We start from the raw sequence: 15,801 nt of genomic DNA on the forward strand, positions 1-15,801 counted from the left end.
CGCCGGGAGCCGCCCCCGCCCGCCGCGCCCAGAAGGAGCGGTGATTGGGCGGTGCGGCCCGTCACTCACGAATAGGCCCCGCCCTCCCCCCCTCCTCGGAGGGGGGTTCGGCTTCTTTAGGTTGCCGTCGCCGCCCGCCTCGCGGCTGCGCCCCGCCTCGTGGGGGGGAGGGGCTGAGGGGGTTCGCGGCTCTGATTGGTGCGTGCGGGGAGGGGGCGGGGCCGGGGAAGGGGCGGGGCGGGGCCCTTCGCAGCGGCGCGGAGGGTCCTGGCAGGGTGAGGGGGCCCCGTAGGGTCCTGGCAGGGGGAAGGGTCCCCATAGCAACGGGGCTGGGTCCTGGCGGGTTCAGGGGGTCCCCTAGGGTCCTGGCAGGTTGAGGGGACCCCTAAGGTCCTGGAAGGTTGAGGGGGTCCCCTAAGGTCCTGGCAGGTGGAGGGGCGCCCCAGCAGCAGGGCAGCTGGGTGCGCAGGTTGGGCGTCCACCATGGCGGGGGCTTGGGGACGTCGCTCGGAGTCCCCTCCATGTCCTCATCCCCTGCGCCGAGAGCCCTGAGGCTCCGATCCATCACCCGCAGCGCGGTGCTGGGGCACGGGAGCCCTGCCCGCGGGGGGACGAGGGACGGGGGAGCAGCACTGGCAGCAGCGCCTGCACGCTGGGCACCCAGGTAGGTGGCATCGCAGGTAGGTGACATCCCAGGTAGGTGACATCCCAGGTAGGTGACATCCCAGGTAGGTGACATCCCAGGTGGGTGACAGTGACACCCCTGAGCCAGCCCGGAGGCAGCTCAGCAGTAACATCCATCAGCGGTATCGTCCATCGGTGATGTCATCCATCGGCGGTATCGTCCATCAGCGGTATCGTCCGTCATCGCGGGGCCAGCTGCCTCGCAGGGGCTTTGGGAGGAAGGTCCTCGGGGACACACGGGGCAAGGATGGCACCGGGTCACGCCGCGGGCTGTTGGCCTTGCGCTGACATGGAAGAGCTCTGCTCCCGCTGGGAGGCTGCAGCGTGTCCTGCCCGCGCCGCTGGGTGCTGGGCTGCCCGGCCAGGTGCCCTCCAGGGTGCTGGGAAGTGGGACCTGAAAGCAAAAATTAAACTCCGGGGAGCGGCTCAAGGTCCCTTTCCGGCAGGAAAAGGGGCACGGCCACGGCAGGGGGGCAGCACAGGCACGTCACAGAAAGCCCAGCGAGACAAAGCACACCGGACAACAGGCTGGGATTTTATTTAATGTAAACGTTTCCCACCCTGTTGACAACCCGTGAGAAGTCAAAAGGTTCCTTGTGCCAAAAGATGCAGCTCCTGTAGCTCACGATAGCCTCGCCTATGGGCACCCTCGCCCTCTTATTCCTGCCCCATATCTCATACGCTCACACCAGGGCCTCCCTCCTCCCCGGGACTCGTGCACGCCTGATGTGGGATCCAAAAACCCTGGCGTGCGGGTGGCAGAGCGGGGGAGAGGCAGCAGGGACTCTGGGGGAAGTGTCAGTGTGCCGGAGAGGAGCCCCGCTATCTCACGACCTCGTGTGCCAGATGTGCCTCCAGTCACATGAGCTGCGCTGGCGCTGGTCCGCGCGGCGGAGGGATTACACAGCAGCCTGCAGCGTCCCGAAAATGCCGCTAGTGAAAAGCGGGTTTGTCTGCGCACAAAAAGCCTGCGAGCACTTTGCCTTGAAGCAGTGCCTGGGGACAAATACCGGATAAACAGCGCTGTGGTGAGGCTCTGCCTTCCCTCCGAGCACAGCTTCGGGCTCTCAGCATTGTCCCCACGGGGCAGCCTGGCTGGGACGCTTTTTGGTACGTCCAGTGTAGAAATGAACCCCTTTCTGTGGCTGAGGGCTCAACGCCACAGCAACATACGATCGAGGACACCGCTGTAATCAGAACTGGCCGGGGTGGGAACGTCGCCTGGCTTCCCCCTGTCACCGGTTATATGACATGTGCCTCCCCCAAGGCTGCTGGGGAGAAGGGGCAGGTGGAAACGGGCAGCAGGTATTTCCTTTCTGTGTTTACGGACGAGTGTGGCCCCTTTCCAAAGCGGCGAAGAACCAGCTCAGTGCTGTCACCGCTTCAGGGCTGGGGAACGGCGGCTTTTTGACCTTACTCAAATCAGCAAGGGCAAAGAACTTGCCTTCAGAAATTTTGAAGGGAGCAGGCTGATGAGCTCTTTGTTCCGGCAAAACTGTGTAGTGATAATTAACCTTAGACTTGTCAGCTGATTAGGAGAAGGCTGGTGCTGGCCACTTTTTCGAGGGAGGGCAGGGAAGAGAAGCCTGTAGTGAAAAATAATGTAACGCAGTGGAAGATGCGATATTGCTGCACAGCCATAGGATTCCATGAAACCAACGCATAACCTCACCGTGAAAAAAAGACAAAAAGACTGAAATATTGCTTATTGACATCAGCAGTATTTCAACAGTCGTCAGGCATTTCACTTGCAGTTGGCGTGGTCTTTTGATGAATTAAAAACTTGCAGGACAGCCCGGCTCCCACTCAGCAAAGTGGCCGTGGGCTGATGGTTTCCAGATGCACTTCTGTGGGATCCCAAGGGTGCTTTCTGTGTCTCTGATGAACCAATTTATCGCCTCCTCGGGAGAAAACAGGTTTGCAGACAGTACACCTGTTGGGACAGTCTCCGAGTTTGGACAAGCTAGCTGCAGGCAAGCTTGCTGCTTTAGGAAAGGCCGGGCAGTCAAGTGTGTCTTGTGGGATTCCTGTGTGATCTGGGGAGCAGGAGGCTGAAACAAAGAGGTTTTCCTGGAGCCAGACTCGATGATCCCTGTGGATCCCTCCCGGCTCAGGATATTCTCTGATTCCGTGAGTTTTCTGGATCCCCTAAAGAAAACCTGTGTGCACAGTCCAAAGTGCAGGACGAGCCCCGGGGCTGGCTGGCCAATGTTACGCTCTCCCTTGCGTTTTTCAGCAGCGTGTGTATTTGTTCTGGGGTATCCAGCCATGCCAGGGAGAGTGCTGGAGGCCAGTTTTGCCTGCTCTAGCTAGTGGGTTGAGTCAGCCCTGCGTGGATTTGGGGCTCTTGTGTGTCCCCTCTGCCGGCCGGGTTTGGAGGGCTTTGCGCTGGTTAGCTGCTGCTGGAAGGGCAGGACAGGCAGGCAAGCCTGGCTGCCAGAAACACAAACCTGCTGGGTGCAGAGTGAACGTCCTGCTTCAGCAAAAGGCCGGATCTGTAGCGATCGTCACAGGAAAGGCCGAGGTGGCTCCGTTATGCTTTAGGAGCATATTCCTAGGGAGTAAGAACTTGCTGGCTGGGGGCTCCGCAGCCTGGAAGATACTGGTGCAATGAGGTAAAATGAAGATGAAGCAGTAGTGTAATATATTCAGACCAAAAGTGTATTTATATATTTATATTTTTGGTTATTTTTTTTTTCACCTTGTCCGGTGCATCTTAAAAACCACCTCCTATCACCCTCCTTTGAAAGAAATAAGCTGCAGCTTAATAAATATTGTCAGTGAGGGGCTGTGTGAGACAAGGCAGCAGGAACTGTAGGTGGGATCCTGGCGGTGATCAGAGGACCCCAGCCCAAGTTTAAGATTCAGGATTCCCAAGCTGAACCCAGGCAGCAGAAATAAGTTACGCCAACGTGAGATTTTGTGCTCTGTGTCTCTGGTGTATGTGCTCACATTTTAGGTCGTCTGCAGTGGCCTTAACCACCTTACCACGCGGTGTTAATCTTCCCCCGCTGGAAAAGGGGTGACGCAGGAGATGGCCTAAAAGCTGAATATTCTGGCAGAGGCCGAGTGAGGAAGGCTGGGTGATGGTGGTGACTTTTAACACCCAGGTGGAGCCGTGGTCGTGTGCTGGGCACTCCTGTACCAGGCCCCTACATGGCCCTGCCAGTGTCCCCAGAGGCACTGCGCGGTGCCACTCGAACCTGTGTGAGGTCCGACACCACTGAGCACGAAAAATGGGGCTGGGAAAGCCCTCGGAGGTCTATTCCCTGCCCCAGGCTGCACCAGTGCTATCTAAAACGTCGTTTGGCCAAGTTTTTCTTCATGTTTTCCACAGGGGGGTTCTCCCCTTCCCCAGCAGAGCAATTCCAGTGCTCCACCATGAAGCCTGGGGTGCTTCGAGGACTGCTTGTCGTCCCCTGGTGCGGTTGGGTCCCTGTTACAGCTGGGTGTGCTCAGACTTGATTTTGGCTGCAATAAAGTGCTCACAGCTCCAGAGTTGTTGGGAAGCCCTTAAACCTGGTTTCAGTACGTGTTGGTGGGAAGGCAGAGCAGGCCAGTGACCGCTCCTCCGGGGTGAGGCCTGGCTTTACCAGGGGTTAAGAGATGTGCTTAAAGGGCCTTACGTGTGATTTTTTGGGGCAAAATGGGAGATGGAAGGAGGAGGACGGGCTGGCAGTCAGGATATGAGCAAAGGGGATGGGATCGCTGCCAGATTTCCAGCTGGGCGAGTAGATGGTGTTGTAATACCGAGGCTGAAGGAACAGACAACAGACTGACAACAAATTCTCCTGCCTTGAACAGTGATCGGAGACGTGTTTGCAAAGGTTGCCAGCTTGGACATGTTTATGGGGCATGATTCACGAAGAAAATCCCAAATATCCAGGTGCTCCAAGTCTCCCTGGAATATGGGAGATAAGTCTCGCCTCCGGTTCTGTCTCTGTGCCTCCAGGGAGTGCTCCTGAAGCTCCTTTGTACACCTCCGAGACTTGCACATCGCTGTGGAGAGCCAGAGACTGGGGCTGGGAGGAACAGAGGGCTGGAGGGTGGGAAATGCAAGTTCAAGAAGGAGAAGAAGGAGAGGGCTCAGCAGAGGTTGATGTGGCCCAGAGGGAAGCCCCTGGGCAGGAAGGAGTAACGAGGAGGTGAGAGGACACAAATGGGGAAGGGAAGAGCACGTATTTGTGAGCGAACAGCCAGAAAAGTGTGGGATGTGTTTGTGCTGGGGTGGTGGGACAGCGAGGGGCTGTAGTGGGGCAGGTGGGACTGGCTCTGGGAGACGTGCGAGGGGAAGCACAGCAGCCACACGGAGACGTGGAGAGGGCAGAAGGCAGACGCTGGAAAAACTACAAGATCCAGGAGAGAGATCAGGGCTGGGAAGGAGTTGGAGCTGTGCTTTAACCTGCTGGCACCCTCCTCCGGGTACGACGCTGGGAAGTATTTGCATCGCTGTGGGCTGCGCCTCTGGCCTTGCCTCCGTGGTTGGGAGCTCTCCCTTCTGACCCAGGCTGGTTCCAACGTGCCAGGGCTGAGTTGAGTTTTCCATCCCACTGCAGCCAAGTCTGTCGTTCACTAAACCATCCCCCCGTCTTCTCGATCTCGGTCCCCTCTGCAAGCCAGATGAACAGATGGGAGAGCCAAAGGACCAGAAAAGCCTGTCTCTTCCCAAAGTGGGAAAGGAGAGAACGGGAGACTTCCAGATGAAAAGGTTTCATTGCTTCCTCAGCGTTGTCTTTGTTCCTGTGTGCTGCTGAGGCCTCATCCAAACACCTCATGTACATGGCAGGGAGAGAAGGGAGCCTGCGAAGGCTGAACATGCCTGGCTTTCCCTAGCTGCCAGCTCTTGGAGCAAGGCAGGGGGACTTTGCCTGTTTTGTTTTCGAGCCTTTGAGTTTGGGCTCGTAACGGAGCAGCGATAACAAGCTGACAGCATCTGCCACGGTGCTGGGGGGAATGACAGTCCATGTACACAGGGGCATTTGTTAAGGAAAACAGCTGCAGCTCGTAATGCAAAGCAAACATGTTCTCGGTGGCTTGAATTCCGGCTTTGTCTCGTTGTTGACCAGGGATGTTGTTGACCAGCCCTGCTGCAGCGCTCTCAGCAGCAGAGATGGGTACCTGAAGGGCAGGCTGCAGAAGAACCTGGTTTCAAACAGGGGAGTTAAATGACAAAAAGATGTTTTCTCGTCTTTGTTTGACTCAAAAGGGGAAAAAAAAAAAGGGGGTGGGAAGAAAAACAGCCCTAAATTGAAAGCACAGAGGGTACGTGCATTTGCAGATGCCACTCAGGGGAAAGGGAATGGCCTTTGCTGTCATTTTCATGGTTGTGTGAATCACCTACTGTTCGAGTAGCTAGTTCGTGATGTCCTCAAGGTGTTTGTGTAGCTGTCACATCTGTAAATTAGTCATGCTGCACCTACCTAAACAGAAAACACTCGTATATATGTGGGGTTTTTTGTTATTCCTCTGTTTTTTTGTTTGTTTTTGCAGTTGTGGCTCTCCCGTGCCTGTAACCGATAGTAACCATGCCAGCCCAGAAGGACAGATGGTTTCCTTCCTTCTCTTTCCTGCTCTTCTGCGCTTCCTTCATTCCCATGCTGGGAAGTACAAGTGTGCTACAGGAGTTGAGCCCCCAGGAGTATTTCAGTAGCTTGCAAGCTGGCAGGGCATCCCTGGCTTATTTCAGCCATAACGGTATGTATTCAACAGCATGCACTTACATCAGCTGGGTTTTCAGGAGAGGCTCTTGTTGGGGTGTGTGTGAAAGTGGAATAACGAAGAGACAATTCCTGAGTATTTTAAACCCAAAGCTGTTTTGAAGAGCTGGTCAAGCTCGGCTGGCAAATTGGGGTTTGCATAGCTCCTGAGTGCTCCTGGCAGACAGAGTGTCTTGGGGTGGCATCTGTCCTGGTTGTGTCCCTAGACACTCTGCTTCAAGCCTCTTCATTAATTTTCCAGATGCCCTGTAAGGAGCTACCCCCTGAAAGGTGCCGTGTTTCTTTTCCACAGGACCTCCCAGCGTAATTACAAGGAGATCCATCACCTTGGCTTCCTTGTTCTGCTCCTCCATGACCCCCGGGCATGGTTTCTCAGAGACCTGGATGTGGGCTGAGAAACCCAGCGCAGCTCCCCCATGAACACTGAGGGGCTGGGTGTGTTGGGAAGGAAGGTGGGGAGCTATCAACAAAAAAGCTATGGTGGCTTTAGTGAAGGGGGGGACAGAAATCCAGCTGGATTCAGGGATCATCCGTACGATACAGCTACACTGATGCCCGCCCTCCCCCTTGTCACAGGTAGCTCAGGCAAACACGGGCAGACGGTGACCCCCCAGCCTCAGGGCAGGGAATTACTCCCAGCAAGGCTAGCAGGGCCTGGCCTGGGGAGAAAAGGTGTCGTTCTGCTCTCCTGCTGCCTTGTCTGCAAAAGGAAGGGATTGAAACCAGCTTTTTTTCATTTTTTTTTGCTGTTTTAGTTTCTCCTGGTGCCCAGCCCTTCTTGGAACAGATTGAGAACTCGGTCGAGGCTCTGCAGGACTATGGCATTTCAGTGGTGAAGGTAAATGAGAACAAGGAGTGGGGCAGGGTATTTCTGCAGGGCTGACTGTGGGGTGGACAGAGATTGTCCCTACCAACCTCGGTGATGGACAGCAGCGGGACCCCGCAGGAAAGTGGGTGCTGGCTGCGCAGGGCATCCCATTTTTTCCCTTGCCCTGGCTTGTGGGTAACTACACCACACTGCTATGAAACAAAAGCATCACACCTGCTTGTGGGTTGTGTCACACCTTCTGCCTGTGGGATTGGGTAGATTCCTCTGTCCAGGGAAGACTTAATGTTGTCCACACTTCAAACAGAGCTTTGATTTGCATTCGTGGGTTTAGGAGACATTTAACTTCTCATATTTTTCTTGAAAATTGGCCTTTTTCGTGGGAAACCTCATGTGCCAGGCTTGGCTGGCTGATCTAATCTGACTTCCCAAACAGCTGCATATGGTTTGTGGTGTTGGTTGTTGATGTGTGCCCCTGAACATGGTACAAGGAAGGAGATGATCCCCACTGTGTTGCGCTAAAGAGCATCAGCCTGCTGCTTCACTCAGGGCATGGAACTTGCCTGACTCCATCTCGCCTTGTGCACTGGGAGGGAAGAGGCTCAGACTGTGAAGAATGTTGGAGGGGGTCAGGTCACTTCTTTTCAATACAGTGCAATAAATGCTAAATAGGATGTGTTATTTTTTTTTTGGCTGAATTTTTCTGCAGATTTAGGTGACCGAATTACAAATCCATGCAAGTGCAATTAGATTTTATAAGAAGTGCTTATGTATGTATGTGTGTGTGTGTGTGTTTCAATTCCTCCAGACGCAGACTGAGTTCAGTAAGCAAGCAGTGGTCTGTCACTTCGAATATGCTTGGCAGATCACAAGATCTTTTAATCCTGTCTGACCCAAATCGAGGCAGGCTGAGCTGGGGAACTGAAATACCAACTCCAGTCCTCAGCACTGCACTCTGTTCATCTCACTGTGTGATTGTGCTTTCTCTCCCAGCAGTTTTGGAAAAGCTAGCACTTATGTTCTGGAATGGGAGAATGCTGTGGTACCATATGTTTGTAGACGTTTGTAGAGCTAAATGTCCAATAAGTACTTTCAATGTCCAGGTTAACTGTCCCAAAGAGGACGTCTCAAGATACTGTGGAAAAGAAAATGCATTAAGGAAAGCCTACCTGTTCAGGTAAGGGGGGGCTTTCTGGGCACCCCGCTGTAATTGCTTTCAAGTACAAAGGTTTGGAGGAAATGCTGTCAGGGAGCAGAGATACCTGCATAGGAAGCATGGGGCCATGAGGACAGCAGTGGCATACAGAATTTATCAAAAAGTACTCCAAAAAGTTTCCACACATGCAAAGTAGGTGCCTTGTCCTCAGCGTGAAAACCCCTGTCCTGCTCCACGTTCCTTTTTATCAACACAGAGCTGTTCTGCTACATGAAACCATCAAAGACATCCTCAGTCAGTCCCTCTGGGCTCCCACCACCAGGTCCCCAGGACTACAGTCAGTGCACTAAGTTCTGGATCTGCTCCTAGAAAGAAACACTCTTTGGTGCCCTTCTTATTGTTGTGGTTGGCTCACCTACCACAGATCGGAAGGTTTAACTCTTGGTCTCTGCATGGACTGTCAGTTGGAAGCTTTTCCACGTATCAGGTAGAGGGCATTTTCAAAACTAACGTGCTCTGTTCTCATTGATTATAGTACAGGACAGAGGAGGGGATCACTGCTGTCAGGGAGACCCTGCTAGTCCTAGGAACTCCCCAAGTTCAGTCCTGACATTTTCCTTCCAGCCATACCTGCCAGCAGACACCTGGAGATACTACGCGGTAGAAATGAATTTACTATGTGTGGCTAATCTTTCACGGTTTCTTTGGTGATATTTTTTCTTCTCTCCCCAGAGGGAACATGCTGATCAGAGAATTTCCTACTGATGCCTTGTTTGATGTGAACTCCATCGTTGCTAATGTTCTGTTGTAAGTACAGACCAGATCCATCTCTGTGAAATCATTTATTTTCTGTTTTCACTTGTCGATAGAAAGTTTTGCGTAAATATAAACTGCACATGTTCCAGAGGCTGTTTTCAGCCAAGCAGAAGGCTGCTTCTCTCTTTGGTATGGTTTGACCCTGTTAAATCTATGCCCTGGACGTGACTCACCAAGCACACATCTGGGCAGCTGTATTTGGCTGTGAATCTTGCATCTGCCAGCAAGAAGCTGGAGTTTTACCTTTGTTTTTTTTTTCCATCGTGATTATGTGGCTGCAAATTCTCTCTTAAAAGAAAGCAGTTGCTAATGAGTTTTCTGTCTTCTCAGTGCCCTGCTCTTTAATGAAGTTAAATACGTTGAAACACTGACGGATCTTCAGAACATAGAAAATGCACTGAAAGGGAGGTCGAACATGGTCTTCGTGTATGTACCAGCTACTGGAACAGCAGGTATTAACACTCAGCTTTTCTTTTTTGCTCCCTTGCAGAGCCTTTTTTTACTAATGTGGAAGGGAGCTCATTTTATGACTCAGAATCCTGCAAATGGAGAATTGAAGAAATGTGAAAGGGCCACCCAAACATGAGCTCCCCACCTCTGTCTTGCCTTGTTGCCAAATGAATCATTTTGACCAAGACGGTTTTGCTGGGAGCACACAAGCTTTCAGAGATGGAGTGGACAGAGAAAGCAAGCCAGTGGTTGCTGCCTTAATAAATAAACCCCTTGGCAGATCTGTACTACAGATATGTAGCAGAATGCATTCACTTGCCCCACCTTTGTGTTTACCGGAGATCAGCAATTGGGTTCAGCCCCAGTGACTCAGTTACCTCCATAGCATGTCTTCAGCCAGTTGTGGAGTTTTACTGAGAGTTCCTGAAAGCTTCAGGCTTGATGCTTGTGGTTGGGAAGGATGAAGGGGGAGATCTGGACTGAGCTGCATCAGTGAATTAGTCACGCTTTTCTCTTTCCAGAGCACAGAGCTGTGATGGAAGTGGCTTTTGTCTACGGGACTGTCCACCAGTTTGTTCTGACAACTGAGGCAACACTGTTGAAAGACACCGGGTATGTCCACACACACACACAAATGCACACACTCCAGGTATATCTGCTCCCTTGCACTGCTCTTTTGGTTTCTCAGGTTCCCAGGTAAAATCTATCGTTGGCATCCTTGCTAGCTTGCATGGGAGAAAAATCACTTTCACTAAAAGTGAACCTGGTAGCCTGCGTTTAAAGCATCCAAATGTTGCCAGGCCTGTAATGCACTGGGCTCACTGCTGGCTTCATGCTGAGCTAGAGAACAGATGATTTCCAGTGAAAGATCACCTTGGGGTCCTCCAGGGTATTTAGGAATCTCCTTTCCGACCAGCTGGCAGTGTTGACCTTTCTCAGCCCCCTTGGATGTCAACAAGCTCAGGACCTGCATATGCATTTTGCATCTCAAGGTAAAAGACTCCACCCTAGGATGGTATTAGGTTGACAGCCAAGGTGGACAGTGAGATCTGTTTTGCTTTTTCCAAAACCACTGCTGCTTTTGTTCCTGGATTTGGACTAGCCATTGTTGACGGATTTTAAAGGGGATTGTTGGGATTTAAAAGGGGAAGAGCCCAATGTCTCCCTTCCCTAGCTGACTGACCGAATCTCAGCCATGGGTTCCCTGGAGCTTTGCAGAACAAATCCATCTGGCACTGTGGCTGAGGTCACACTAGAGTCGCTGCAGGATGGGCAGAGAGGAAGGTGGGAATATCGGATAGCATGCTGCATCTTCAGATAACATGCTGTATCTTCAGCAGGGCGTTTATACAGCAATATGCTTGCTTCCACATCCTGTTTTTGCAGATCGTGACCAGGGATCGCGATTTGTGTCTGCCACTAGATGGCACGATTGTCATTTGGACAGGAGATGGCTTCATCCTGCGTAAAGCTGAGAGGGCACCAGCAGTCAGGCTTTGGGGTCTTAATACAACACCCTCTCTTTATGATTTTTCTCAGAGAAATCATAAAGCCCTTTACATAAAAAGGTGATCCCTATGTTGGAGATGGTGTAATGGATGCACGGGAAAAGGAATGTGACCTCCCAAAGTTGACCCGCAGCCTAACACCGGTGTAGGTATCAGAACCAGAAACCACTACTAGCCGAGGAAGCATCCAGGGAACTTGATGTCACTTCTTCCTTTGTCATAGATAAAACCAATGCTGTTCAAAAGGTGAAATATTCCTTACATAGTACGTAAGATGTCATCGGTGAGGTAAAAGACATGAGTAAACCTATATTTCAGCTGTCCTCCTCATGCCAGGGTCCCCACTGAACTGGCAAGGCTGGTCCCGATGAGAAAAGCGTGTTTGTGTCCTTTTTGAGCTAAGCCAACTGTTCTGTAGTTGAGGTCATTTGTACCTGGTGAGCCAGGGTCATTATTAGAAAGTGAGCATAATTGTGAAAGGTGCCTGGCCACAACTCTACCTGTTACTAGTAGAGCTCTCAAAGTCCCATGTGCCAGTCACACCCCGAATTGGGAGATCATCTGTAAAGCACGGCAGCAAAAACCGGCAGTCTGTCAGGGTATTTTTAAACCTTTTGATGGATCTCTAGCTCAGCGTGAGTTTTGTTTTCTCTCTCCCAGCAGCGATGAGCCTGATGCATCATCTGCCCGGCTGTTGTTCTGCCACTGCCAGCAGGCCACGGACGTGGCGCAGCCCTGCAGGAAGACACCCCTGGAGCAGGACCTGACCGTGCTAAACATCCACAGACACCTCAAGCTCATGGGGGCTCCTCTTGTGGTACGATGGGGAAAGCGAAACGATGCACCGCGCTCGGGCTGCGCAGTGTGAGGGCAGCTGGGGCAGATGTGGGGATGAGGGAGGTGTGAGCAGAGGACAAGGCAGAGAGTGAGAATCTGCCCCTTCCCTGTGAAGTTAGTGGCAAAGCGCCCAGGTTGGGTTCAAGCAAAGAACAGGTCTGAGACTGTGAGTAACACTCCATTAGACTGCTGAGCTTTCGTGGACCTCCTTTTCACGGGGCTCAGGGCCGATGTGTGGTCCTGTGGTTGTACATAAGCACAATGAGTGGGAATGTGCTTCATTCAAAATGGGGTGGAGGTGCCTCTTTGACTTTGCTGGGACTTATGGGCTCCCCACAGGGGGCTCAGCACCTCAGGGAGACAGGATTCACGCCCTGGTGGGGCACAGGAGACAGGAGGCTCCTTCTACCTTTTCCCACTGGGCAGAGGAGGCCTCCAGTTCCCACTGGTGACAGCTCTGCCCAGCAGAAATGATGGGCAGAGGAGCTGGGAAGTCCCTACGTCAGCCAGCCTCCTGGAGTAGGCCCGTGGAGGGAAGCACTTCGTTAAGCAGCTCTGTGCTATCATGAAAAAACATGTCAGAGACACGAAGGGAAAGGATGCCAGCTCTTGTGTGTGGCAGTCAAGGCTTCCAAATTGCCCCAGGGCACGGCTGTCAGATAAACAGAAATTAATGGAAATTTGACATCAGGAGTTGCCAGGTCACAAAGAACATGAATATTAAAGCCCAGATTTTCAACAGGGACGGTCATGAAAGGTCGGAACAGTTTAACCAGGGTTGCAGGGGTTCTGCTTCAGTGGATGTTTTAGAATCAGGGTGGAGGCTTTTTCTGGAAGGTGTCCTTATTTCAGTGGCTGGGGAGAACACGATGGCTTGGGCTGTGCGGGAGATCAGCCTGCCAGGTTACCTATTGGCCTTAGAAACTGCAGGCTATGAACCATCTCCTGGGCTCCAAATTTCAATGAGGAAGTTGTTCCAAGCTTTTAATCTCACTTTCCAGCAATTTTTTGAAGTGATGGTGATCTGGTGGTTGGTTTTCCAGCTGTTTTCCTCAGAAAATGAGGCTTCTGTGCCTCCCTTTCCAATTACTTTTGAGCCTGTTGAGCAATTTCAAAAATGATTTCAATGAAGTTCCATTGAAATAGGCAGCTGGGTGGAAAAGAGCTGAAATATGTCAAATATGTGGAGATGTGCTGCAGTATAACCGTGTATCTTTTGCAGACAGAGGTTGCTGAGGACCCAGAGAAGGTTTCCACTGTTCACTTACAGCTTGGGCTGCCACTTGTGTTCATCCTCAGCCAGAAAGAGACCTACGAGGCAGACAGGAGAACAGCAGAGTTTTTGGCCTGGCAGCTCTTGGGGAAAGCAGGAGTCGCCCTTTTGTCCAGGTATTTGCTTCCCTGTGTTTGGGGAATTCTCCTTGTTTTTTTTTTGTGGTGTTTCTGAGCTCGGTTACCCCACAGCAAGGACAATGGGATCACAGTCAGTGGGCTTACTCGGATTTGTGTGAGAAGCAATAAGACTATGTTACATGTGGTGAGAGGATTTGAGGTTTGAGGGTATGATTCTCCGGTATCAGTTAAGTTTGCTTTCAGACTCTAGCTGGAAGTGTAGAAATACTTGAGTCTCTTGCTGATTTAGAAGTAGAAGAATAGTCAGACTGACAGAAATTTCAGAAAGAAAACTTGGGAAGCACAGACCAAGATCACAAAGATCAGAAGACCAAAGACCACAGATCTGTTGAGGGCTTATTTGCCCATCTGCGCAGGTGATGTTTGATCTGGAGCCGGGAGAGTGGGCAGCCCGTAACAAGTCAGGATCTCACATTCCTGAGTGGCTGCCCCCTCCTATAGTTTGTGTGTCAGCGGGTGATGCAGCAGCTGTGGGCTGGGACCTTGATGTGGCATGTCTGCTCTGTGCCCATGCTGCTGGCAGCAGCGCAAGTGGAAGGAGATGGAGGAAGGATGGGTGTGGGCTGCTTTCTTCCGGCTTTCTGCCATCGTGGTCTCTCCTTGCACAGAGGCACCTCTTGGCTGCATTCACTGTGAGCCAAAATCCACCGTCAGAGCAGCTGCACTGGGATGTGGCTACCAGTGTGTGAGCGCAGACATGAATCATAGAAAGGGAATTCAAAGCCCTTGTGAAATAAGCACAGATTGTGTCAGTCCCACCAGGTCACTTGGGACTGACAGCTCTTCACCGCTGATTTAATTCACGTGGGCTGGGCTCCCACAGGTACTGCGGGGCCCCGAAGCACGGCTCTGTGAGGACGTGGTGCTGCTCAGAGAGGGGCGATTGCCAGCCGGGCAGGCTGAACAGAGCAGGTGACTTCGCACATCATCACACCATCTAACATTCACTTTGTATTTTGGAAGGGACCTCGTGGGTTTGAATGTTCTGCTCCGGTCAAACGTCGCTCTCAAGACACCAGATGAGGTTCGATGTTGGGTTTCTTTATTGTACAACTCTTATTTCACTATCTGGATGTGGTTCTCCTGAGAAGGTGTTAGGGTGTTGCTTGCCTCTGTTGTGATTTGACAACCTTCCCAAAAGCTCAAGGGAACATAGTCTTTCCATAGCTCTGTGCACGTATTTGGAGCTGCCTGAGCTTGGTAGTGCAGAGCAATTGTGCCTGCCTATAGGAGATAAAAGGAAGTGTTTATTTTGGGCTCTAATCGTAGGGTGATATCTCCATTGCACAATAAAGCAATGCAAGGTTGTGAACTATCCAAGGTAGGAGTCCAAGTGTAAATTCCCAGAAGATTTGGACTTCTAAAGGCCCTTGGCCCAGTAGGAAAGGAGTTCAAAAGATGGAAGGGGAAATGAGCATGAAACTAAGAGCCAGAAAGCAAACAAGCAAAGGTCTGTGCCGAACTGATGTAACCAAATGCCTCTGGCAGTGATCTGGGAGAAGGGCAGAGCCTGAGATAAATGAGGCTGATCAAGATGAGCTAAACTCTGGAGGGGCCTGACCCAGCTTGTGAGGCAACAAATGCCAGGGAACACACATTGCCCCAAATTGCTTGAACTGTCACATTTGAGATTGGAAAGAAACAGGATCAGACCTGAATCTGAGTGTCCCCCGAGGGCTTCCCCCGGCCTGGTGAGAGATGTGCACGTTGTGTTTCTTCTCTTAGAGCCAACGGGAGGTGCCAGCAGTTTGTCATTTCTCTCAGTTCATTATAAAATGCATTTTCTCTGAAGTGCCTCTTGCTGAGACAGTGCCAGAACTGGTTTTAAGCTGACAAGGTCTCATTTCTGAGAAATACACTTTGCTTTTTACTTTCCATTGGTTGGCAGTCCATTACACTTGGGAGCACTCTTCTTTGTTGAGCTACATGAGATAAAAGATCTTCTGTGCCATTTTCCCAGGCTGTGATGGGCTGCTCTGACCTACCCTGACCTATCTAGGGGCTAGGAAGCAGACTGGACCATGTATCTGTAGCTCAGCTCTCACATTCACTGTTCGGCCTCTGGGCTTTCTCTCACAGTAGAAGATCCATGTTAAGATGTTGGGAGGTGGAGCAGGTGTCCACTTTCACCATTCCAGCTACAGACACAGAATCCCACATAGCCACAATTACTTTCTGAAAACCAAACGTCAGTCTGGAGTGAAATAAGCTCATGTGCAGGTGAAACTGCGCCAAAGAAACACGTCCCAGGATCTCCCCTGTTTGGCAGCTTTAGGAATCTGTTGACATACCCCAAAAATAATGGGCTAGGTGTGAGGGAATTTTAAATTCCCTCCCCATCAGAACTCCCCATCAGCCTTGAGTTTGGTTTGTAGCTAGAATAGACCCAGGGTG

General features: G+C 51.6%; 1 protein-coding gene across 5 annotated transcripts in view; it reads left to right on the forward strand.

The window, feature by feature from the left end:
- The first annotated feature begins 238 nt into the window (after positions 1-238).
- The window catches only part of TXNDC16 (thioredoxin domain containing 16), a 42,291-nt gene continuing 26,728 nt past the window's right edge, over positions 239-15,801 (forward strand). The window contains exons 1-11 of one of the 5 annotated variants that reach the window (XM_080594110.1): positions 239-664; positions 4,637-4,829; positions 6,175-6,378; positions 7,157-7,239; positions 8,331-8,404; positions 9,116-9,190; positions 9,530-9,651; positions 10,171-10,261; positions 11,818-11,974; positions 13,217-13,383; positions 14,371-14,431. In XM_080594110.1, the coding sequence (XP_080450236.1) occupies positions 6,210-6,378; positions 7,157-7,239; positions 8,331-8,404; positions 9,116-9,190; positions 9,530-9,651; positions 10,171-10,261; positions 11,818-11,974; positions 13,217-13,383; positions 14,371-14,431 (999 nt within the window). In that variant the 5' untranslated portion in view covers positions 239-664; positions 4,637-4,829; positions 6,175-6,209. The remainder of the gene's footprint in view (positions 665-4,636; positions 4,830-6,174; positions 6,379-7,156; positions 7,240-8,330; positions 8,405-9,115; positions 9,191-9,529; positions 9,652-10,170; positions 10,262-11,817; positions 11,975-13,216; positions 13,384-14,370; positions 14,432-15,801) is intronic. The other 4 variants (XM_080594109.1, XM_080594112.1, XM_080594111.1 and 1 more) reach the window with 4 other exon arrangements.

Source organism: Anser brachyrhynchus, assembly GCF_964034855.1.
Source record: "Anser brachyrhynchus genome assembly, chromosome: 5".
NCBI lineage: Eukaryota > Metazoa > Chordata > Aves > Anseriformes > Anatidae > Anser > Anser brachyrhynchus.